General features: G+C 45.1%; 1 protein-coding gene across 2 annotated transcripts in view; it reads left to right on the top strand.

Annotated features, from left to right (window-relative positions):
• The window catches only part of LOC119954665 (ADP-ribosylation factor GTPase-activating protein 3-like), a 92,279-nt gene that overhangs the window by 50,885 nt on the left and 14,871 nt on the right, over window positions 1–26,523 (top strand). For both annotated transcript variants that reach the window (XM_038780053.1, XM_038780052.1), the window contains 4 exons: window positions 892–944; window positions 12,130–12,275; window positions 14,505–14,636; window positions 18,430–18,555. In XM_038780053.1, coding sequence (XP_038635981.1) covers window positions 892–944; window positions 12,130–12,275; window positions 14,505–14,636; window positions 18,430–18,555 — 457 coding nt within the window. The remainder of the gene's footprint in view (window positions 1–891; window positions 945–12,129; window positions 12,276–14,504; window positions 14,637–18,429; window positions 18,556–26,523) is intronic.

Genomic DNA, 26,523 nt, shown 5'->3' with positions numbered 1-26,523 from the left:
CTCGCACAATAGCTTTCATTTTTCTTCTCTTTCTCCTCCCCTCTCTCCCCTTTATTTTTTTTTCTTCATCTCTCTCTCTCTCTCTCCCCCCGTCTTTCTCCTCCACTGCCCTTGCTGTGTCTGTTTGCCTAGCTAAGGTGGAAAATTATTTGGCAAAATTGATAAAAGCGTTCATTTGCCATTCCTTGATTTGTACGATATGATTTAACCTGACGCCCCGATAGAATAGCAGAAATGTGTAATATAAATCTATAATTAACACTTCTGTTATTTTCTATGCCTGTGTTTTATCAACTTTCAACAAAACATTTCTATATATGTTAATGCTTGTAATTAACTTATCTGGATCATTACTGAAGCAAAGCTTCATTCATTTGCACAGCACAATGAGTAATGGTCCAGAATAGCATATTAAAATGATAACTGCTACCATTACAAGCTTGCTTTCTCATAGAGGCTGGAAAGAGTTAATTTAATTCACTTGTATCATTGTCCATACTGTTTTCCCACAAAACTAACCGGTGAAATGCTTTCTCTTTTACTTTTTTATCTGTAGTAATTTGCATTTCTTAATTTTCATGGCTATAAGTGCTGTTTTTTTATACTGTGCTGCTATTGCTTGTGCAAGAAGCTTGTACAGAAAACAAAATATTTTTATCAAGTCAATTTTATAATATAATTTAGTGGTAAAATATATCTGAATCCATAATTCAGATGTTGTTCCCTGAACATTATATATAATATAGTAAAGTTGCTATTGCATGGAAATGCATTTTGGAATTGCGTAATTTGTAAAATCTGGCATAATCTGTTTCCTGTCAAGTGCATTATTTGCTCAAGGTAATGCCCAAGTGGGAAATATATTAACTCTTGATTTGGATTTGTTGACAGATGTCAAGTCTTCTATCATAACAAAAAAGAAGCCTGCTGCAGCAAAGAAAATGGTGTGTATGTTGAGTTATTTCTATTGTACAATTTTCGATTTTAAATGGTTTGTGATTAATAGAGAAACTTTGTCTGTCTGTCTTAGAATTCTGTATTTTTGTTCTCCTTCACACATAGCTGCCAACCACAAATGCTCTTTATAGCAAAAATCACAAGTGAGAATCCTGCGTTATTTACTGTAACCTTTTTATATGTTCTGGATTTAAGTGTCACACATCTGACATGTCAAAAGGTATAACAGTAAATAAGAAATTCATTAATTACATATCACACTGTTCTGTCTTGGATCGAATAATATACACCCATCTGCCAGTCTTCAAGTTTAGCTCATCAAGTGTTTGGAGAAGTGTCTTTGTGTAATGTAGCCATGGGGGTTGCCATAATCATGTGATCTGTAGAATCATAGAATTTACAGTACAGAAGGAGGCCATTCGGCCCATCGAGTCTGCACCGGCCCTTGGAAAGAAGACCCCACACTTCCACCCTATCCCCGTAACCCAGTAACCTTTTGGACACTAAGGGCAGTTTATCATGGCCAATCCACCTAACTTGCACATCTTTAGACTGTGGGAGAAAACCGGAGCACCAGGGGGAACCCACGCAGGAACTGGGAGAATGTGCAGACTCCGCATAGACAGTGGCCCAAGCCGAGAATTGAACCTGGGAACCTGGAGCTGTGATTCGACTGTGCTACCATGCTGCCCAATCACCCTGTCATCCTGGTAATGTCATCATTGGTGTATAAAGGCTTGCGAGCAGAAGCTAGTTCTTTCGCCACTTGAAACATGGTGTCAGGAATGTGCAGCTGAAATGGAGTGGAATTTAGAACATAAGAAATAGGAGCAGGCGACTTCCGGTGGAGCTCTGTAGGGGGAAGACATTCACTGGGCAGCTCCTGCTAAAGGACTAAACTTTCAGAGTTTTTTTTGTTTGTTTAGTCCCAGGGGTATTTTTATTTTTGTTTTTGTTTGGTTTTTTTTATTTTAAAAGAAAGAGAGAACCTACGCAGCGCTCCCCCGAAGGTACGAGCAGGAGGGAAAAAGTCCCAAGGGACTGGCCGACGGCAAGCTGAGATCTGTGGGAGAAAAAAAAAGTATGTGAGAGGAGCCGGAGAATTTTAAGAAAAAAAGGTGCGGGAAGAACCGGAGCCGGAGACTCAGAAGTGGCCGAGGATAGTCGCGTCCCCAAACAGAACTAGTACCTAAGAGCACAAGCCTGTGAGCTTGCCCGACCGAGCAGCGGGGAACGAGAGAGAGAAAGGCAGACAGATGGCTGGAGGAAAGAAAAACACCAAAGCGAAGGGACAGTGAGACTCGAGCAGCAGCAGTGAGGGAAAGGCGCATGAGCGACGGACGCGTAGGCAGGCGGCCCCACAAGAGGAGACGGAGGTACAGGCGAGCCTGAAAGGGATAACGATGGCAGACCAAGCAGCGGAGCGAGAGCAGGACGCAGCGAACAGCATAAAGGAGGCGCTCTGGTCAGAGCTCCAAGCAATGATGAAGGAGACGACACACAAAATGTAGCAGAAAATCGAAGGCCTGGAAAGGAAAGTGGTGGCACACACAAAAAACGATTCTGGAGTTGGAGAGGACCGCCTTGGACCAGAGCGACAGGGTGATAACCCTAGAAGCCGAGAGTAAAAGGTTAGTAACGGCCTAAGGGAGCCTAAGAGGGAAAGTGGAGGACCAGGAAAATCGGTCCAGACGGCAGAACATGAATATAGTGGGTCTGCCAGAGGGGATAGAGGGCAGAGATCCAACAGGCTACATCACTCATATGATGGGCACGCTCGTGGGAAAGGAGGTATTCCCAAACCCACCAGAAATAGACAGGGTGCACAGGTCACTCCGACCCACGCCCAAAGCCGATAACCAACCCAGAACAATTATTGCAAGGCTACACCAGTTCCAAGACCGGGAGAAAATCCTAAAGCGGGCCCGGCAAATGAAACAGCCCACGTGGGAAGGGAAGACCATAAGGGTGTATCAGGATATTGGGGGGGACCTGGCCAAAAAAGGGCTGAATTGAACAAGGAAAAATCAGCACTGCACAAAAGCAAGGTAAAATTTGGGATGTTATTCCCGGGCAGCATGGTAGCATGGTGGTTAGCATAAATGCTTCACAGCTCCAGGGTCCCAGGTTCGATTCCCGGCTGGGTCACTGTCTGTGTGGAGTCTGCATGTCCTCCCCGTGTGTGCGTGGGTTTCCTCCGGGTGCTCCGGTTTCCTCCCACAGTCCAAAGATGTGCGGGTTAGGTGGATTGGCCATGCTAAATTGCCCGTAGTGTCCTAATAGTAAGGTTAAGGGGGGGAGTTGTTGGGTTACGGGTATAGGGTGGATACGTGGGTTTGAGTAGGGTGATCATGGCTCGGCACAACATCGAGGGCCGAAGGGCCTGTTCTGTGCTGTACTGTTCTATGTTCTATGTTCTATTCCTGGCCAAACTCTGGGTAACATCAGCGGTGGCTGAGGAGTTTGTTAGGTGAACAAACTGGGGAAGGAGCAGACGCAACTGCAATGAAAGACGGAATGGGGACGGAAAAGAAGGAAAAACCAGAACAAAGAGCAGAGGACAAACCGCAAACAAGGACAATGGACTCATGAACTGTGCACGTGTATTTTACGTCTTGCCCGGGACTGTGTTTCCTAATTTCAGAGCTTGTCTCCTCTCTCAATGCAATGGGGGAGAGTGGAGCGAGGGAAATGAGGGTGAGAAAAGCAAACAGGAGGGCGAGACAACTGCCAGCAGGAGGAAGGTTAAACAGGGCCAGAACTGGGTGAATACTGGGAGGAGGGGCCACCGAGGTCGTCGCAGAGGACCAAACGGGCTTTGTCAAGGGTAGGCAGCTCACAGCGAACAGCTAGTAGTGGGATTCACCGCCTAGGTGAGGCTCCTTTACAACGCTCCCAAAGCGAGTGACCGAACTAACACCGCCAGCTCTGAATACTTCCAGCTACAGAGAGGAACAAGACAGGGCTGCTTCCTGTCCCCACTCTTGTTCGAGCTAGCGATTGAACCCCTGGCAATAGTCCTGTGGGACACAAAAAGCTGGAAGAGAATCCGGAGAGGAGGCAAAGAGCACAGAGCCTCACTCTATGCAGATGACCTGCTCCTCTATGTCTCAAAGCCATAGGAGGGATTGAAGGCAATACTGCAAATACTGAAAGAGCTTGGAACCGTCTCGGGCTACAAACATAACCTGGGCAAAAGCGAGACATTCCCAGTGAACCCAAAAGGGGGTGGGACAGAGCTGAAGGGGCTCCTGATCAAAACGGCCTAGAACAGATTCCGTTACCTGGGGATCCAAATAGCCAGAGACTGGACACTGATCCACAAGCTGAACCTGATCAGCCTGGTGGAGGAAGTAAGAAAAGATCTTCAACAGTGGGGCTCACTCCCACTCTCTGTGGCGGGATCAAGTTGAACGTACTGCCAAGGCTCCTCTTCCTGTTTAGATCCATCCCGATCTTCATCCCCAAGGCCTTTTTCCAAACAAGAACCCAAGAATTCCCAAACCGACACTGCAAAGAGGGAAAGTCAGAGGGGGCCTGGCTCTACCGAACCTACAATACTACCACTGGGCAGCAACGGCAGAAAATGTGAGAGGATGGGTACAAGAACCCAACGCAGATTGGGTACAAATGGAGGAGGCATCCTGTAAAGGAACGACCGTCTGGGCCCTGGCCACAGCAGCATTCCCATCCTCTTCAACAAGGTACACAACAAGCCCAGTGGTAGCAGCCATGCTGAGAACGTGGGCCCAGTTGAGACAGCACTTTGGGGAAATGTCCCTTATGGCCCCCATCTGCAGCAAGCACAGATTCCCCCCAGCCATGCTAGATACCACCTTCAAAAGATGGAGGCGGGACAGGGGCACACTGACGGTCGGGCCTTCTACATAGGGCGCAGACTGGCGACACTGGACGAACTATCGAGGAAGTGGAAACTAGCAAAAGGACAGGAAGTGAGACACCTCCAAATAAAGCACTTCCTCCGCAAAGAGACAGTAGGGTACCCCGGAGCCCCAGAAAGCAAAATACTAGAGGACCTGACGGGCACAAGCAGCGAGAAGGGTGGGGCAGCGAGAAGGGGGGGGGGCTATGTGGGAAAATATACAGACAGCTACTGGACAGAGCCCGAACACCATTAGACGGGACCAGACAAAAATGGGAGGACGAACTGGGGACAGAGGTAGGATGGGGACTCTGGAGCGAAGCATGGAGCAGGGTGAGCTCCACCTCCTCCTGCGCAAGGCTAAGACTAATGCAGCTCAAAGCGATGCACAGAGCGTACCTGACCAGAACCCGAATGAGCAGGTTCTTCCCGGAGGTGGAGGACAAATGTGAACGGTGCCAGAGGGGCCCGGCAAACCACACCAACATGTTTTGGGCTTGCCCCAAGCTTGCTCGGTTCTGGACACCCTTCTCCGAGGTAATGTCCAAGGTTGTGGGAGTGAGGGTGAAGCCATGCTTCACGGGGCCTCACGGTAGCATGGTGGTTAGCATCAATGCTTCACAGCTCCAGGGTCCCAGGTTCGATTCCCGGCTGGGTCACTGTCTGTGTGGAGTCTGCACGTCCTCCCCGTGTGTGCGTGGGTTTCCTCCGGGTGCTCCGGTTTCCTCCCACAGTCCAAAGATGTGCGGGTTAGGTGGATTGGCCATGCTAAATTGCCCGTAGTGTAAGGTTAATGGGGGGATTGTTGGGTTACGGGTATACGGGTTACGTGGGTTTAAGTAGGGTGATCATTGCTCGGCACAACATCGAGGGCCGAAGGGCCTGTTCTGTGCTGTACTGTTCTATGTTCTATGTTTAATAGTGGCAATGTTTGGGGTATTGGAGCAGCCAGAGCTACACATGGGGAAGGGGGCCAACGCCCTTGCTTTCGCTTTCCTAATCGCACTCCGGAGAATCCTGCTCGGCTGGCGATCGGCAGCACCACCTACAGTTTCAGACTGGCTCACTGACCTCTCGGAATTTCTCCACCTGGAGAAGATTAAGTACGCCATCCGAGGGTCAGAGGAAGGCTTCCTGGATACTTGGGGGCAGTTCGTCGGCCTGTTTCAAAACCCGTTCAAGGCCAGAAACAAGGAGTAAGCCAACCAAACGACTGCGCAACCCGGGGGGGAAGAATGTGGAAATCACAAGAGAAGAGGAAAGCTGCTGAAACCAATGGGGTGGAGGGGGGAGGGAGATATAGAACATAGAAAAATACAGCACAGAACAGTCCTTTCGGCCCACAATGCTGTGCCGAACTTTTGTCCTAGATTAGGAACAAATTAATCTACACCCCATCATGGGGTGTAGTCCATGTATCTATCCAATCCATGCCCCCACTACTCTCTGAGTAAAGAACCTACCTCTGACATTTCCCCTATATCTTCCACCATTGTAATGGTTTGTTCCACCTGGGGACAAAGTCTCTGACTGCCTACTCTATCTATTCCCCTGATCATCTTATAAACCTCTATCAAGTCACCCCTCATCCTTCTCCGTTCTAATGAGAAAAGGCCTCAACCTTTCCTCGTAAGACCTACTCTCCATTCCAGGCAACATCATAGACCGATTCAGAGGGCAGCAAAATGTACGCACAGTTAGTCAAATGAAGGACAAAACAAACGTCTCTGTAAGATAAAGCAAACTAGCGCGGGCAAGAAAAATGTAATGTATATAAGCAACAATTGTTTATAAATATGAGAAAAACCAATAGAAATTCCACCTCATTTCAGTCCTCCTTCATGTGCCCTTTATTCTGAGACTATCTTGCCTGGCTTTAGACATCCCAGTTTAGGGAAAGCATCCTTCCTGCATCTACCCTGTCAAGGTGGTGACCTGAAGATGAAGCCACTGGAGGTAAAGTTGACGCTATCTAATGGAACAATGCTGAGAGCTCAGTGCAATTTGAAGAAAGAAGATTTGCATTTCCAAATAGTAGACACTCCATAAAATGCACTCGTATCAGCTGAGATAAGTCAACGCTTTAGACTGGTAACCCTCCATGTACTAGAAAAGGTGTGCAATGTTTCGCATGGCACCAAGCCATTGACTGCTGAACAAATCCTAAAAAACTGCAAGCATATTTCCATGGGTCTTGGATGCCTTCCTGATGAATATCAGCTTGAAGCAGATGAGTGTGATTCCAACTCCGCATCGTCTGAGGAGTGTTTCAGCTTGTCTCGAGCCCAGCCTGAAAAACAAGATGATAGGAGCTTGAAAAGATGGGCGTAGTCAAGAAAGTGGCAACTTTTATAGACTAGATTGGCAGCATGGTAGCAGTGAAATAACCTGGAAAGCTGAGAGTGTGCATAGATCTGAAGGACCTGTAAATAAAGCTTTAAAGAGATCTCATTATTCCGTGCCAACCACTGAAGAAATTTTGTAGCAACTTGCCAGGGTAAAGGTCTATATTACCTTAGTTGCAAGGGATGGATACTGCTAAGTAAAGTTGGACAAAAGCAGTAGATTCCCAAGTGTTAAGTTAATTCTTGGTTAATATGGGGAAATGGGGTTAAATATGATGGATTAAGCCATCCCAAACTATGAACAGTACCTAGTGAGACTGCTAGAGAGAGCTCTTCAGGTGAACCTGAAGCTGAAGAAAAAAGTCAAGTACATGGGTCTTATACTGACAAAAGGAGTTCACCATGGCGCATGTAAGGTGAGCGCTATAGCAGAGAAGCAGCAACCAGCAGATGTGAAGATGGTGCAATGATTTGTTGGATTTGTGAACTACCTACCAAGGCTCTTGCTAATTTGACATTGAAATGTCAATCTCTACACAAGCTTGCTGCAAAGGATGTCCAGTGATATTGGGGTGCAGTACAAGCAGCTTTTACTCGCATCAAACATTTAGTAACAACAACGCCAGTGCTGAGGTACTGTGATATTAACAATGAGGCTACCCTACAGTGAGATGCCAGCGGGACAGGACTTGGAGTAACACTCCTGCAGCAAGGAAATCCAGCTACGTTTGCATCCAGAGTGCAAAATGCAAACTGAATGACGCTACGCACAGATTGGGAAAGAGTGCCTGGCTATTGTCTTTGCTTGTGAGTATTTTAATCTGTATCTGTTTGGGAGAGACAAAGTGATAGTAGAGTCTGACCATATGCCATTTCAAACATCTTTCTCAAACGACGTCTGCTGCAAAGCAACAATGGATGTTACTTTGTTTGCAGAGATATCATTTTGAAGTGAAGTGCAAACAGGCGAAGCATCTGTGTATTGCTGATAAAGTGCCGTAGAATCCCTGCAATGCAGAAAGAGGCCATTTGGCCCATCAGGTCTGCACCAATCCTTTGAAAGAGCACTGTACCTGGTCCACTCCACTGCCCTATCCCTATAACCTCACCTAACCTGTACATCTTTGGACACTAAAAGGGCAATTTTAGCGTGACCAATCCACCTAACCTGCACATCTTTGAACTGTGGGAGGAAACCGGAGCACCCGGAGGAAATCCATGCGGTCAAGGGGAGAAAGTGCAAACTCTACACAGTCATCCAGGACCGGAATCGAACCCAGGTCCCTGGCGCTGTGAGGAAGCAGTGCTAACCACTCTGCTACCGTGCTGACCCGGTATTCTTGACATGCTGTCAAGAACAGCAGTCTCCTTTGAAAAAAAGTTGTTGTTGCCAGTACAGTGTGAAATCTTCCAGATTCAATGTAAGCAACAGCATGACATACTGTTGAACATAGAACATACAATGCCGAAGAAGTCTATTTGGCCCATCGAGTCTGCACCGGCTCTTGGAAAGAGCACCCTATGGCTCCATCCTATCCCCGCAACCCAGTAACCCCACCTAACCTTTTTTTTTGGACACTAAGGGCAATTTGCCATGGTCAATCCACCTAACCTGCACATCTTTGGAATGTGGGAAGAAACCGGAGCAGGCACGAGGAGAACATGCAGACTCCACAGACAGTGACCCAAGCTGGGAATCGAACTTGGGTCCCTGGAGCTGGGAAGAAACTGCGCTATGCTACCGTACTGCCCACGGCCATCAATGCAGCAGAAACATTGATTCTGACAGACAAACGGCTTGCTTAGATCAAGCAAACTACACAATTAGATGCAAATCTACAGGAAGTAGTGATGAAAAGATGGCCGCAAGCTATCAAGGACACACTTATTGATATGCAAGAGTATTGGGCATTCAGGGGTGACGTGATTGCCCAAGGTGGCATCTTGTGCAATGGTGTCATCATCCCCAATGAGATAAAGAAAGAGATGCTGAAGCCACCCAGGAATTGAGTCTAGCCTGAGGAATTTGCTCTACTGGCTGAACATGAACAATGAGATCAAGGATCATACCATTCAGTGCAGTGCTTGTAATGAACATCAAGCTAAGCAACCAAAACAGCCGTTCATGATTCATGCCATCCCAGACAGACCAGTCATTGGAATTGTCTATCTCATCATCAATGAGCTGTGAAATTGTAGAATGCCTGAAAGCACACTTTTTAGTCGTTATGGCATTTCTGACATTGTAATGAGTGACAATGGCCTTGAGTTCACGAGTGAAGAATTCAGGCACTTCGTAAATTAATGGAGATGAATCAACACTTAAGTATCATTTCCACTATTCCCAGTCAAATTGAAAGGCTGAGGCAGCAATGAAAATTGCCAACGGGTAACAGAAAATTGAGTAGCTCCAATAGAGTAGTACAAGGCAATCTTAGAGTGGAGAAGCTCTAAGGCACGATGGCCTAGTGTTAGCACTGCTGCCTCACGGCACCAAGGACCCAGGTTTGATCCACTGTGTGGAGTTTGCACATTCTCCCCGTGTTTGCGTGGGTCTCGCCCGCACAACCCAAAGATGTGCAGGCCAGGTTGACTGGCCACGCTCCCCTTAATTGGAAAAAAGAATTGGGTACTCTAAATTTATTTTTTTAGAAAGAAACGTGTCTACTGAAAATCTGGAAAGTAGTCAAGCTCAACAACAAATTTCATGCCGCATCGAAACTACTCTTCCAATAACTCAAACACCACTGAAGCCGGAAGTATTAATAGGAATGAGTGACAAGATTAAAGTGAAATGACAGAGCTAGATTTTGTTTTGAGAAATATGCCAAATCATTGCCAGAACTAAGAATTGGATAGCCAGTCAGAGTGCAAACATTCAACGCACTCAACAAAAGTCAGTCTTCTTGGCAACTTGGAACAGTGTAGAGAAATTGGCACTTTGATTGTACATGGTGAAAATGAACGACCAGACATATAATCCCAGATTAATCCCAGAGTTGAGGGGATTGGATTGCGAGAAGAGGTTGAGTAGACTGGGACTGTATTTGTTGGAATTTAGAAGGATGCGGAGGGATCTTATAGAAACATATAAAATTATGAAGGGGACAGGATAGATGTGGGGAGGTTGCTTCCACTAGCGGATGAAAGAAGAACTAGCTGGTATAGCCTCAAAATAAGGGGACGTAGATTAGGTCTGAGTTTAGGAGCAACTTCTTCACCCAAAGGGTTGTGAATCTATGGAATTCCCTGCCCAGTGAAGCAGTTGAGGCTCCTTCATTAAATGTTTTCAAGATAAAGATATAGTTTTTTGAAGAATAAAGGCATATGGTGTTCGGGCGGGAAAGTGGAGCTGAGTCCACAAAAGATCAGCCATGATCTCATTGAATGGCGGAGGAGGCTCGAAGGGCCAGATGGCCTACTCCTGCTCTTAGTTCTTCTATAGTTGTAGTCACAGATGCATAGTGCAACTGGAGAAGCTTCTCTTTCATAGAACACAGCTGGTGAGGAAGATGAGTTCACCGGCAGCACAGGGCTCTGACCTTGGCGACTCCTCCACCGGCATTGGACCTCTTTTTAAAAAAAATTGTGAGCCAGCTTGTCTTGTATGAAAATAGATGGAACTAGTGTGAGGAAGACCTATGTGAGTACAGATGACGAGGATGCCTGGCATGAATGAGTGGCGAGTGGAGCTCTGGACAGGGTAAGGATGCAAGCACCAGAGGAGTTGAGGCCAGATGGAGATATGAGGGTGTGTGAGAGTGAGTGAGGGGCAGCACGGTGGCACAGTGGTTAGCACTGCTGCCTCACAGTGTCAGGGACCCAGGTTTGATTCCGACCTCAGGTGACTGTATGTGTGGAGTTTGCATTTCTTCCCCTGTCTGCGTAGGTTTCCTCCGGGTGCTCCGGTTTCCTCCCACAGTCCAAAGGTGTGCGGGTTAGGTGGATAGGTCATGATAAATTCCCCTAAGGTTGGGTGGGGTTACAGGGATAGGGCTAGAGATTGAGCCCAGGTACGGCGTTCTTTCGAAGGGTCAGTGCAGAATCGATGGGCCGAATGACCTCCTGCTGCACTGTAGGGATTCTATAAATACCATAAGTCAACTGTTACCCAACAAAGGCAACAGATCAGCAGCAAAATTACCAGAATAGCAACACTTGCCACAACAGCGAAATTCCCCAGAGAGACATCGCCACCACAGAAATAAACAAATACCAGATGACTAGCCAATTACAAACCAAATGTATACCTTGAGAAGACCTGAAAGTTTTAAAAACGCGTATGTAAGGGCAGACAAATGTAGGCCATACTAGAATGAGTAGCTTTCTGAACAAAACGTGATTAATTTCATTGCAGACCATGCATTTCTGACTTGCAACTGCAAATAATCGTGTATTCCGGTTGTGTTTTTTCATTTTATGAAAAGGGAGATGGCTTGAGAGCAAAAGCCATTTCATCCACCGTTTGACATAAACAGTGTTGAATTTTTCATTGACCTCGGGATACATATTTAATGGAATTAGACTCTGATTTACTGTACCTGAATAACAAAATAATCTGTTATATGGTATATCTTTAATCAATATAAAACAGTGAGGACGCTATAAGTAATGTCTTGGGAAATTGATAAACTGCTGTAAGTGTGCTTCATACCAATTTCAATAAATGCATGTTTTAATTTTTAGGTTGGGTGTCTGCAATCATGAGTGTAGCCGAATCAGTTACGACACAATTCTTTGTGTTAAACCTTTCATTTTTTTTGCATGGTGCTTATGTGAAATAAGCCCACATTATCTCAGTAATAGTCCAAATTCAAAGTTTTTGTGAGTCAACTCAACCAAAAGAAAGAAAAAGTTAATTGTGACTGTTCAGTTGTAATAGGTTCTGCTGTTAAAAGAATAATCAGAATAAGTTAGTTGTGCTTTCTTCCCATTGGTAAACAGTTAGGTGCTAAGAAGACTGGCTTAGGGGCGCAGAAAGTGACTAGCCGCAGCTTCAATGAAATTGATAAACAGGCTCAAGCTGCTGATCGAATGAAAGAACAAGAGGATTTGCACAACAAGAAGAAATTTGAGAAGGATGAATCGATGTATGTAAATTTTGTTTGTGTGTGCAACTTGTATATCAATGTGAATACAATCTAAAAGGCTTTTAAAGTGCCTCTCATAGTGCCTTTCATGATGGCAGGCTGTCTGCTGGTGTTTTGGGGAACGCTAATTTATGCACACACCGTAAACCCCCACAAACATTATATGATGAGGAGATTTACATGATTTTGATTCAGGGATAAATGTTGGCCAAGGTACCAGGGATACCTCACTGTTCTTCAAAACTGTGCCATAGGATCATTTATTTCCACCTGAGAGGATAGATGGGGGTCTTGGCATAGCGTCTCATCCAAAGGATAGCACCTCCAAAGTGCAACGTTCCTCCAATAATGTACTGCAGATTGAACAAAGGTTTGAACATAGATTAAACATAAACATAGCTTAAAAGGTAGAAAAACAGTGGCGGACATTTTAAGGACCTATTTCACAACTCTCACCATCTGTTGCCCAGCCAATTTAGCTTACAAAGATAAAAAGATGAGCATGAAAGCAAGTTATTAGGAAGACACAAAGATTCTGTGAAGGGATAGAGGTAGGTTAATAGAATGGGCAAAGATTAAGCAGATGGAATATAATGTGTGAAAATGCGACTTTATCACATTGGCAGGAAGAATAGAAACGCAGAATATTACTTAAGGGACTGCAGAATGCTGCAGTGTAGAGGGATCTAATGATTGACGCAGGCAGAGGTAATGGTCTAAAATTATTGAAATCAATGACTCCAGAAAACTGTAAATTGCCTAATTGAATGATGAGGCACTTCTTCCTTGAGTTTACATTGAACTTCACTGGAACAGTGCCATAGAATCAAAGAATCATAGAATTTACAGTGCAGAAGGAGGCCACTAGGCATATCGAGTCTGCACCAGCCCTTTGGAAAGAGCACCCTACCTAAGCCCACACCCCCACCCTATCACCACAATCCAGTAATCCTACCTAACCTTTTTTTATGGACACCAAGGGCAATTTAGCATGGCCAGTCCACCTAACAGCTTTAGACTGTGGGAAGAAACCGTAGGAAACCCACACAGACACGGCGAGAACGTGCAGACTGCACACAGACAGTGATCTATCAACCTGGAACCCTGGAGCTGTGAAACAACTGTGCTAACCACTGTGCGACCGTGCCACCCATTATATAGGTCAAGGACAGAGATGTTTGCATGAGAGCAAGGTGGAGAATTAAAATAACAAGTGACTGGAAGCTGGGGTTCATGCTTGTAGACTGTTTCACATATGCATCAATCTGCATTTGGTTGCGTAGGTAACATGCAAGCTGGAGAAGCGGTGAGCAGATTTCTCAGTAGCAGGAGGGCTGGGAGCGAATAGAAGTACTGGGGAGTGGAAGAGGCCTCTCCAACATGGTGCTATTTGGATCCAGCAACACTACATCACATCTGTCACTGATGTTAATGCAAACTCGCAACACTAAACCGGAATGCTGGCCAAATCAAAGCACGTCATGAAATCGAAATGACTTCAAACATGGCAACATGATCATGAAAGTAAATAGTGCAGTAGTCTATTAAATATGACATATGATTAAGTTAATTGAATTTGTTAGTAAGCAGTGCCGGATATCCTCAAAATCTGCAGGGGATTTGGCTTTGGTGTAGAGCTAGTCACATACTTAAAAAAATAATTGTCGCTGGAGAGCCAGAGGCTGCTGCCCCCTTTGAGAACTGACTGGTGGTGATTTAACCTGAGGGTCACGACACTCCAGTTGAGGGGCAAGGTTGAGAAGGTGGGGCCTTCTTGAATAACCTCAGCCGATACGGGAATTGAATCCGCGTTATTGTGATACGGAGCAACAACAAACTAGCCATCCAGCCAACTGAGTTAACTGACCCCCCAATATATAGTAATGACCTCGCAAAGCTTTGAGAGACCAGCATGCCTCAGGACAAGTTGTTCTTGTACAATATTGGGTTGTATCAGAGGCTATGTCTGACTGAAGCCACCTAAGACAGTTTTTGAAGAAATGAGATAACAAAGCCGTATTTTCGTTCAATTGCCATTGCTAAATGTTGCATGGTGTTTTGAAGCGAAGTAGCTTGCACTTATTGGATAATTAATTGTGTTCATTTTTCCATTCTGGAATTTAACATAATGTGGGTTTTGTTGTTGTATTGAAAGAGATTCTCAAGTGTTCAGCTGATTAAATATGTGTTCAAACTAGAAAATGTAAGCAAAGACATTTTCTGTTACAGAGTTTCATCTCTTCGACTTGCATACCAAGACCTGGAAATACAAAGAAAAAAGGAAGATGAGCAATTGAAAAAATTGGAAGGCAAAAAGAAAGAGCAAGCAGAGCGACTGGGTATGGGCTTCAGCAGCAGAGCGTAAGCAACTTATAATGTTACACTGCTTATTTGTGAGGCGTGAAATAAAGGGTAGCGTCATGTGAGAGTATCTTAAGAAATGGGTGTTTATAAATGGGTATGTATATAAATATCTGTAATGAGAGTACCTTTAAGAAATGGGTGTTTATTACTGCAGTGATGTCCGAGAGTGGGTGGAGCTGGGCTGTCTGTCAGCTTTTTACTTTTGTTTTAGGCTGTTTGCTGCAGTGTGTGTTTTACTTTAGTTTTCAGAGCTGGATAGCTGCAGTCACAGCCAGAAGGTGTATTAGAGTCTCTCTCTGTAATCAAAAGACTAAATCGATCCTAGTGATTTAAAACTAATAACTGCTCTTAGTAGTGACTTTAACCTGATGTGCTTCTGCTGAAAGGTTTTTAAAAAAAATCTTGATGTTAAAAGGGCAGCTTAAGAATTACTTAGTGCTGTATTCTTTGGGGGTTGTATTTGAATTAATGGTTGCTAAGATGTTCACTATGTTTTAAAAAGGTTAACGTGAGTTTATAGAATAAACATTGTTTTTCTTTAAAAAATACTTTTGCATTTCTGCTGTACCACACCTGTGGGCCATGTGCTCCCCATACCACAATCTATTAAAACTTGTGGGTCAGGTGAACTCCATGATACACTTTGGGGTTCTCTAAACCCTGGTCCATAACAGTAGCAGCATGTAAAGTACATTTAAAATAGATTGTGTAATAATTTTGAACTTGATCATTGAACAATAAATTGTGGAGTTCCATGGAAAATCCAGATCTTGTGCTGTTCAGCAAAGGGAAGGGCTTTTCTCCCGGGGATGAACAAAGGGCAATGATACGCCACATTAGCTTACTTGCATGCCTCGCATCATGTGATCCAAGAACAGTAGGCACCTAAAGGCATCATATGCTTACAAGAGCAGGTGAGAATGGTGCTCAAGATGGGCAAGAAAAAAATAAGGAGCAATGAGAATTTGTGAATGGAAATAACTGTAATTACTGCTTTGCTCCCAGGCAGTGTTTGACCTTGTGCATAACGTTCCTTATCTCCACAACAAGTCCAAAGAAAAATATTGTGGTCAGAGTTCCTATTAAAATCTAAGCTTCAATAGATGCCTCCTATATTATTTCAAATAAAGTGAGTCACTACCATGTTTTGATTTAAAACAATAATCAGGCATAATTTTATTGAATGACAAAGCAGGCTCAAGGGGCCAGGTGGCCTACTCCTCCTATTTCTTACCTTCTATTCTTATTAACTGACATCCTATATTTTACTTTTCTTTGGACAAGATGGGAGATGTTAACCTGTAAAATATTTGGTCTATTTACAAAGCAGCATTGTTGTTTTGTTTAACCCAGCAGTGCTCCAATTAACAATTTGTGCATTTTCAGGTAATTTTAGTAGCTCAAATGTCCCCTTTCATTGCACTCAATTTAACATCATCTCACTAAGGTAGACTTGGATTAAAATTTTAGTTACTAGTTTAAAATAAATAGAAAATGGCTTTGATACTTGGATCTTTGAAACTCGGCCTTGACTCACTGATTGCTGTAAAAACCCATCTACTTCACTAATGTCCTTTAGGGAAGAAAATCTGCCGTCCTTACCGGCCTGACCTACATGTTACTCCAGACCCACAGAAATAACTGCCCTCTGAAATGGCCGAGCAGACCACTCCGTTCAATGGCACTTTGACATGAGCAACAAATGCTGGGCTCGCCAGTGATGCCCACATTTTGTCGTAGGACAAAAGGCAAAGGGAGTGGTAATGGTTGCAGAGAAATAATGCATTGGTTGTAGTAAAAAAATAAAGTGAATGTCAGTGACAGAATATTGAGCAGCTCTGTCTGAAAGCAAATAACGTCAAAGCAGAATACAAACTGGCACCTTTTTGGGGAGGTGGGGTGGGGAATTGGGGGAGGGGGGGGAGAATCAAAATGGAGGACAGAGTTCATGGTCTGAAATTGCTGAACTCGTGGTTCCATAAACTTGTGCTGAGCTTCACTGTAACAGGGCAGCAGGTCAAGGACAGAAATTTGAGCGTGAGAGCAAGGTGGTGAATTAAAATGGCAAACAACCAGAAGCTTGGGATCATGCTTGTCGACTGACGGAGGTGTTCCCAGTCTGTTTTTGGTCTCCCCAATATAGTGGGCATTGTGAGCAGTGTATACAGTATACTAAATTGGAAGAAGGACCAGTAAATTGCTACTTCACTTGGAAGGAGTGTTTGGGGCCTTGGGACAGTGAAGCGAGAGGTTGCACCTTCAGCTATTACATGGTAAGGTGTTGGAAGGCTGTGGTATAGTGGTATTGTCGTTAGACTAGTAATCCAGAGACCCAAGGTAATGGTTCTGAGGATCGGGTTCGAATTCCGCTGTGGCAAATGGTGAAATTTGAGTTACTAAAATGTGGAATTAAAAGTCTAATGATGACCATGAAACCATTGTCGATTGTCGTAAAAAACCATCTGGTTCACAGATTTCATTTCCTAAAGGACATTAGCCATCCTTGCCCAGTCTGGCCTACAAGTGACTTCAGATCCGCAGCAATGTGGTTGACTCTTAATGCCCAACCAGCGACGGCCACAACCCATAAACAAATTTTTGAAATGCTGACGGGAGGTGGAGGGAAAATATATTTGGTGGTAGACATCATCTAGAGGTGGCAGATATGGGGGAGGTGATCCTTTGTGAAGGCCAGTGAGGTAGGTAATGAGGACAAGAGGAACCCTATCCCAGTTCTGGGAGGAGAATAGGTAAAAGCCTCAGATCCAAGATTGGCACAGGACTTTCTTTGTTCTTGACTTTCTTTGTGGTGATTGAGGAGTACATTGAAATTTTGTTAATATCCTATACCAGGGGTGCGCAAACTGCGGCCCGCGGGCCACATGCGGCCCGACAAAGGTTTTTATGCGGCCCGCCAATGAGGTGCCCGGAATCATAACCGGCATTTTTGAAAAGCCGCCGGGGAAAAGTCGCTGAAGTAAATGCGCTTATTCAATAAGCGCATTTACTTCAGCGGCTTTTCCCCGGCGGCTTTTCAAAAATGCCGGTTATGATTCCGGGCACCTCATTGGCGGGCCGCATAAAAACGCGCGTAGTGGGGTGGATGAGTGGGGCTGTCTCATTGGTCAGTTTAGTTGGGTGTGCGACCAATAGGAGTCCAGGTTACAAACAATAAGCCTTATTATTGTTTGTAACCTGGACTCCTATTGGTCGCACACCCAACTAAACCGACCAATAAGGCAGCCCCACTCATCCACCCCACTACGCGCGTTTTTATCGTTGACTTGGCTAGGCTGTGCTTCTGTCAGTGTTAAGGATCAGCACAAGCAACTTGACACCTGATTTCAACAAACTGGTAAATGACTGCAGTCAGATGCATCATTCCCATTGACATTGTTCTGTTACTTACTGAGTTACTTTGTTTTTCAAATAAATGTGCTTTTTTTTCTTTAAAGACCTTTTATTTTGGCTATTTAAAATATTAATTATTTTACTTAATATACTATGCGGCCCTTTAAAATTGTGAATTTCTGAATGTGGCCCTTGCACGGAAAAGTTTGCCCACCCCTGTCCTGTACCCTTACGGTAAAGGTGATGGAAGAAGGTTTCTTTGCAATGTATTTCAATGATGTTGCCAAAAGTTATGTGTCTGTATCTGGGTGCTAGCGCTTTCTTAACATTTTGAAATCGCCTATCAGTTCTTGTCAGTAAGGTGCTAAATGCAGTAAAATAGAGCTTTATGTTGTGCCATCTTGTAATGTTCTGCTTTTCTCACTTTTATTCCTTGTAGTGGAGTTTCCCATTCTGTATTATCAGATATGCAAACAATAGAACAAGAGTCACCCACTATTGCAAAATCTTCCAGGAGAAAATATGAAGATGACGAAGAACCTACATTTACTACTTCTCATTCCAGGTAATTGAGGTGTATTTCTGTGTTTCATTCTGAAGTGTTACAATATATCGTGTGTGTGTGGGGGGGGGGAACCCATGTGACCAGAAAGATGAGATTTTAGAAATGTTTTGGAGCTGCCATTGCTACTGGTTGTTTCCGCAACTAAACACTGAAGGGTGCAAGAGCCTGAAGTACAAATTAGCTTTATCAGCAATGTAAGTCATTGAATGGGTCCGAATGGTTTTCCTGAATAATTCATGGTTCTGTAAATATTGTTCATTTTTGAGCATTGGAGCATTTCCATCATGGTGTAAACAAAAACACTCAGTTACCTCAATTACACAAATGACTTTGGTTGAGAGAACATAGGGAAGCAACCTTGTGGCAATGTTTGCTCATGCTATTCTGAGAGAGGTTTTCCAACAGCACGGTTCTCCCTCTGGTGACGATCGTTCAGTTGCCTGACTCTGTAGTATACTGTTTCAAAGTGGCATTGATGCAAATGTCATGGGAGTGTCCCTTTAAGAAATGTTTTTGTCTTCTCACATGGCTTCAGTGGCATCATTGTGTGGATGGAGCTTCGTTGTGGCTCTGGGAGTTGGTTTTACTTTTGCTTTGGTGGGGGGCTGGTTTGTAGCTCTGAGTTTTTGCTTTCGTTTTCACATTTGGCTGCTGTACTCAGAAAAAGAAGTATCTTTCATAGAATTTACAGTGCAGAAGGAGGCCATTCGGCCCATCGAGTCTGCAGCGGCTCTTGGAAAGAGCACCCTACCCGAGGTCAACACCTCCACCCTATCCCCATAACCCAGTAACCCCTCCCAACATGAGGAAACCCACGCACACACGGGGAGGATGTGCAGACTCCGCACAGACAGTGACCCAAGCCGGAATCGAACCTGGGACCCTGGAGCTGTGAAGCAATTGTGCTATCCACAATGCTACCGTGCTGCCGTGGCCTGCCTCTCTATCTTTTTGTTCTGCTGGGGCTATTCGTGCTGTTTCCCTCATTTCATATTCAAACTGCTTTAATTCTTTATCATGTTCAAACTGCTTGATCTGTAATTGAATTCTTGCCATTTCCAATGATTCTGACTGTGTCTCAGGCAATTTTCAATGTTCAGCTACTGTCGTAATTACCTCTTCTTTTGGTATTTTGTCAGGCAATGTTAACTGCAATGTTTTTGCCAAATCTAAAAGCCTTTTTTTAGTCTCCGTTTGTAAGGTCACATGTGTGACCTTCTCCATCCCCAAAAACATCTGTGCCATTGTCCACAACACACACATTATTTAAACTGGAATACAACACTTTAAAAGCAAACACAAATATGCTCACCCTTCACTGTCTTTAAGTTCACTAAGCCAAGCCAATCACGATCGATATACCTTTATCCTAGACAAGCCCCCAATTTGTTATGGGCCAGGGTTTAGAAAACTCCAAAGTATATCATGATCATCGAGTTCACCTGACCTACAACTGTTTATTAATTTTGGTTACGATGAACACAAGAGTCTGCCTTTCAGCTGTTATTGAACAGAGGTCTTAGGTGCTTTTAATCAAAAAAAAACTAGCTTTATTCAACGAAATTAGTTAATATTTCTATAACCACACACATGCAAGAATTTTTATTGACTACAGACATAAATATCCACACAGCTACAGTAATCTATTTATAACCCTTAATGACTCCCCCTTAACTCTTCCAATTTAATAACAAGATCCCATAAACCAAACAAAACCTTTTCAAAGGTGTTGCCCAACACACTGTCTTTAAGACTTGATATGGTTACTCTTGTTTCCTTTCTAAAACAGCAGGTTTGAATTCCTTCCAGAAAACAATGATCTCTTTTCACATTATCGAGCAGTCTGGAACCAGCTTTTAAAATGAAGATAGAGAGACAGGCCAAGATACTTCTCTTTCTGAGTACAGCAAACAAATGTGAAAACAAAAACCCACTCCCAGAGCCACAAGACATGTGAAAAGACAAAAACATTTTTTTAAAGGGACACTCCCGTGACACAAACTAGGAATCAAGTGACCTGCTTGCCTTATCTGTACAGTTTGTGATGTAGGGACACTCGAGAAAGGGTTGAAACTAAAATGACTGAGTAGACTCGTGCTGTATAGGAAACCAGCATTGAAAAACATTGACACTGTCTTCAATCAGCAGGCCAGTTGGTTTTATTGCACGCAATTCTGATGGTCTGCACCTTCTGATAACTCCCCGACCACTTTTCTCTCTTCAAATCGGTTTGCTAACTGTTCGGAGAGTGGGATGTTTTCTGGTCCTTGCCTTGAATGGAATTGATTTTGTTTTCCAAGTTCGGTTAGTTGGAACTGTATGATTTATCACTAGATTTTGATTACAGTTGATACACTACTCTAATTACTTCTCAAAGAAATATTTTACAAAAGGAAAATAAAAACAGAAGATGCTGAAAATACTCAGCAAGTCAGGCAGCATCAGCTTGTTTCAGGTCAATGACCGTTCACCAGACTTGAGGAAAGGTAAGAAATGGACTATATTTGAAGCAAGTGGAAAAGGGTGAGGAAGTAGGACTAAAGGGGAGACCCGTGGAAGAAGAGAGATTAAGCAAGATTTTGTGCTGCAAGGTCAGAGGGGAATGGTAATGGAACAAATCCTGGGCTTGGGGAATTCTGGAAGTGCGTAGTGATGGTTTGTGAATTTGCTTCTTTACATGTAGGAAAAATTACATTTTGCATAGCTTGTTATAGCAAGACATTAGCACAATTTGTAAACCACATAATAAAACGTGGCTTTTGAATTTGATGGGTTATTCCTCACCCACCGTAAGAATTCTAGTGATGTTGGGGGAGGGGGGGGAGCTAGGAGGGTTGGGGGGAGAAGGACTGTGTGTGTTAATGGTAGCCATGATGTGGAGATGCCGGCGTTGGACTGGGGTGAGCACAGTAAGAAGTCTTACAACACCAGGTTAAAGTCCAACAGGTTTGTTTCAAACACGAGCTTTCGGAGCACGGCTCCTTCTTCAGGTGAATGGAAAGGCTTGTTCCAGAAATGTTTATATAGACACAGTCAGAGATGCCCCGGAATGCGAGCACCTGCAGGCAATCAAATCATCAAAGATGCAGAGAGAGAGGTAACTCCAGGTTAAAGAGGTGTGAATTGTCCCAAGCCAGTTCAGTCGGTAGGCCTCTGCAAGTCCAGGCTTGTTGATGGGGGCCGAATGTAATGCGACATGAATCCCAGATCCCGGTTGAGTCCGCATTCATGCGTGCGGAACTTAGCTATAAGTTTTTGCTCAGCAATTTTGCGTTGTCGCGTCTCCTGAAGGCCTCCTTGTAGAATGCTGACCCGGAGATCAGAGGCTGAATGTCCTTGACTGCTGAAGTGTTCCCCAACTGGAAGGGAACAGTCCTGCCTGTTGATAGTCGCACGATGCCCGTTTATTCGTTGTCGCAGTGTCTGCATGGTCTCGCCAATGTACCACGCTTCGGGACATCCTTTCCTGCAGCGTATGAGGTAGACTACATTGGTCGAGTCGCACGAGTATGCGCCGCGTACCTGGTGGGTGGTGTTTCCACGTGTAATGGTGGTGTCCATGTCGATGATCTGGCATGTCTTGCAGAGATTACCCTGGCAGGGTTTTGTGGTGTTGTGGTTGCTGTTCTGAAGGCTGGGTAATTTGCTGCAAACGATGGTTTGTTTGAGGTTGCGCGGTTGTTTGAAGGCCAGTAGTGGGGGTGTGGGGATGACCTTGGCAAGATGTCCATCCTCGCTGATGATGTGTTGGAGGCTGCGAAGAAGATGTCGTAGTTTCTCCGCCCCAGGAAAGTACTGGACGACGAAGGGTACTCTGTCAGTGGTGTCCCGTGTTTGTCTTCTGAGGAGGTCGGTGCGGTTTTTTGCTGTGGCGCGGTGGAACTGTCGATCAATGAGTCGAGCGCCATATCCCGTTCGTACGAGGGCATCTTTCAGCATCTGTAGGTGTCTGTTGCGCTCCTCCTTGTCTGAGCAGATCCTGTGTATACGGAGGGCTTGTCCATAGGGGATGGCTTCTTTAATGTGTTTCGGGTGAAAGCTGGAGAAGTGGAGCATCGTGAGATTATCTGTGGGCTTGCGGTAAAGCGAGGTGCTGAGGTGACCGTCCTTGATGGAGACGAGTGTGTCCAAGAATGGACAAGGAACACATCCGCCAACTCAGCAGACTGATCAAGACCTTAGATCCAGACCTTCAGAACACCCTACGTGCTCTCATCCCACGTAATCCCCGCATTGGAGATCTCTACTGCCTCCCGAAAATACACAAGGCCAACACACCAGGCCGTCCTATCGTTTCAGGCAATGGGACCCTGTGTGAGAACCTCTCTGGCCACATCGAGGGCATCTTGAAACCCATCGTACAAGGTACACCCAGCTTCTGTCGCGACACGACGGACTTCCTACAGAAACTCAGCACCCATGGACCAGTTGAACCAGGAACATTCCTCGTCACAATGGATGTCTCGGCACTCTACACCAGCATCCCCCATGACGACGGCATTGCTGCAACAGCTTCAGTCCTCAACACCGACAACTGCCAATCTCCAGACGCAATTCTGCAACTCATCCGTTTCATTCTAGACCACAACGTCTTCACCTTCGACAACAAATTCTTCATCCAGACGCACGGAACAGCCATGGGGACCAAATTTGCACCTCAATATGCCAACATCTTCATGCACAAGTTTGAACAGGACTTCCTCACCACACAGGACTTTCAACCGATACTATACACCAGATACATCGATGACATTTTTTTCCTTTGGACCCACGGCGAGACATCACTGAAACGACTACACGATGACATCAATAAGTTCCATCCCACCATCAAACTCACCATGGACTATTCTCCAAATTCAGTTCCATTCTTGGACACACTCGTCTCCATCAAGGACGGTCACCTCAGCACCTCGCTTTACCGCAAGCCCACAGATAATCTCACGATGCTCCACTTCTCCAGCTTTCACCCGAAACACATTAAAGAAGCCATCCCCTATGGACAAGCCCTCCGTATACACAGGATCTGCTCAGACAAGGAGGAGCGCAACAGACACCTACAGATGCTGAAAGATGCCCTCGTACGAACGGGATATGGCGCTCGACTCATTGATCGACAGTTCCACCGCGCCACAGCAAAAAACCGCACCGACCTCCTCAGAAGACAAACACGGGACACCACTGACAGAGTACCCTTCGTCGTCCAGTACTTTCCTGGGGCGGAGAAACTACGACATCTTCTTCGCAGCCTCCAACACATCATCAGCGAGGATGGACATCTTGCCAAGGTCATCCCCACACCCCCACTACTGGCCTTCAAACAACCGCGCAACCTCAAACAAACCATCGTTTGCAGCAAATTACCCAGCCTTCAGAACAGCAACCACAACACCACAAAACCCTGCCAGGGTAATCTCTGCAAGACATGCCAGATCATCGACATGGACACCACCATTACACGTGGAAACACCACCCACCAGGTACGCGGCGCATACTCGTGCGACTCGACCAATGTAGTCTACCTCATACGCTGCAGGAAAGGATGTCCCGAAGCGTGGTACATTGGCGAGACCATGCAGACACTGCGACAACGAATAAACGGGCATCGTGCGACTATCAACAGGCAGGACTGTTCCCTTCCAGTTGGGGAACACTTCAGCAGTCAAGGACATTCGGCCTCTGATCTCCGGGTCAGCATTCTACAAGGAGGCCTTCAGGAGACGCGACAACGCAAAATTGCTGAGCAAAAACTTATAGCTAAGTTCCGCACGCATGAATGCGGACTCAACCGGGATCTGGGATTCATGTCGCATTACATTCGGCCCCCATCAACAAGCCTGGACTTGCAGAGGCCTACCGACTGAACTGGCTTGGGACAATTCACACCTCTTTAACCTGGAGTTACCTCTCTCTCTGCATCTTTGATGATTTGATTGCCTGCAGGTGCTCGCATTCCGGGGCATCTCTGACTGTGTCTATATAAACATTTCTGGAACAAGCCTTTCCATTCACCTGAAGAAGGAGCCGTGCTCCGAAAGCTCGTGTTTGAAACAAACCTGTTGGACTTTAACCTGGTGTTGTAAGACTTCTTACTGTGTTAATGGTGACTATGGGTGAACCCTAATTCCTTTTTGTCATTTGTTTATGTTAACATGCGGCTAATGTCTGGGGTTTGGTGGGATGATGGGGTCGTTGTTATTGATATGGGGATTGACATTACATTCGTTACTGATTATTGTTTATTGTTGGGTGTAAATTTGGGAGAAAATGTGAAAAAGGAAGAGAATAAAAAATATTAAAAAAAGAAAAGAATTCTAGCGATGCAGTACGACTGTGAACCACCATACTAACCAGAGAACTGTCTACAATAGCAGGGTAACATGGCTTATGGAGAGTGGGATGTTTTCTGGTCCTTGCCTTGAATGGAATTGATTTTGTTTTCCAAGTTTTTTAATGGTCTTTTCAGCAAATTATACTTTTGTTCAGCTACCTTGGACTTGCAGATGTGAAATGCAGCTGCGAGCCTTGTTTCGCCATTGCCACTATTGCCACCATTTCCACAATCAATAAAAATAATACTGAGTGAAAACCTTTTCGTAATCAGTCCTATGTAAACAGCTTGGGGAAATAGTGAAATCAAGAATTGATTATTTATACTCTCATTTACAATGTCAATACAGTTACTGAACAGAGGTCATCTCCATAGCAATGGTTATCTTCGTGCATAATTTGTATTAAAATATAATTGTTTTCTATAACTAAAGTGAATCTACATTAGTGAATTTATGCACAAATATACCAGCATTCTGCCCAAAGACAATTCTGTGGCAGCAACTTTTTATATAGCACCTTCGTCATAATAAAATATCCTTAGGCAGTTCACAAAAGTGTTATAAAACAAAATATGACAACAAGCCAGATATGGAGATTTTTAAAATTCATTCATGAGATGTGGGCACTGCTGGCTAGGCCAACATTTATGGCCCATCCCTAATTGCCCTTGAGAAGCTGGTGGTGAGCTGCCTTCTTAAACCACTGCAGTCCATGTGGTGTAGGTACACCCACAGGGCTGCTAGAAAGGGATTTTGACACGCTGATATAGTTCCAAGTCAGGATGGTGAATGACTTGGGAGGGGAACTTTCAGGTGGTGGTGTTCCCACGTATCTGCTGCCCTTGTCCTTCTAGGTGGTAGAGGTTGTGAATTTGGAAGGTGCTGTTGATGGAGCCTTGGTGATGTGCTGTAGTCCATCTTGTAAATGGTACATACTGCTGCTACTGTTCATCGGTGGTGGAGAGAATGAATGTTTGTAGAAGGGCTGCTGGTCAAGGGGGCTGCTTTTTCCTGTATCTACAGGACAGCATATCTACAGATGAGCCACACGTCTTTACATCATAAACTCAAGAAGCTCTCTCCTTCAGATTTATCTTCAGTTCCTTGATTTGTAGAGTTTTTAAATGTTTCTGTCAAACCCCTACACTGCCCAGTTTCCACCGTGTGACAATGCTCAACCACACACGCGCGCACACACACACACACACACACACCAACTCTTCCTCCACCCCAGCAACCTTCCTTCCCCAACCACAGCACCTTCGCCCCCCAACCACAGCACCTTCGCCCCCCACCCCAGCAATCTTCCCTCCTCCCCCTCCAACCACATGACCCTTCCCTTCCCCCCCCCAACTACACCACCTTCCCTATCCCCCCCCATAGCTCCCCCCACACCTTTGCCCCCATCGCCGCAACGCCCCATCGCTGAAATGCCCTTTTGCCCCTATCGCCACAACACCCTTTTGCCCCTATCGCCGCAACGCCCTTTTGTCCCCATCGCCGCAATGCCCTTTTGCCCCCATCACTGCAATACCCTTTTGCCCTCATCACTGCAATGCCCTTTTGCCCCCATCACCGCAATGCCCATTTGCCCCATCACCGCAATGCCCATTTGCCCCATCACCGCAATGCCCATTTG

This window comes from Scyliorhinus canicula, chromosome 20 (assembly GCF_902713615.1).
Source record: "Scyliorhinus canicula chromosome 20, sScyCan1.1, whole genome shotgun sequence".
Classification (NCBI taxonomy): domain Eukaryota; kingdom Metazoa; phylum Chordata; class Chondrichthyes; order Carcharhiniformes; family Scyliorhinidae; genus Scyliorhinus; species Scyliorhinus canicula.
The sequence above is the reverse complement of the archived record's forward strand: the minus strand, read 5'-3'. Positions and strand labels throughout refer to the sequence as shown.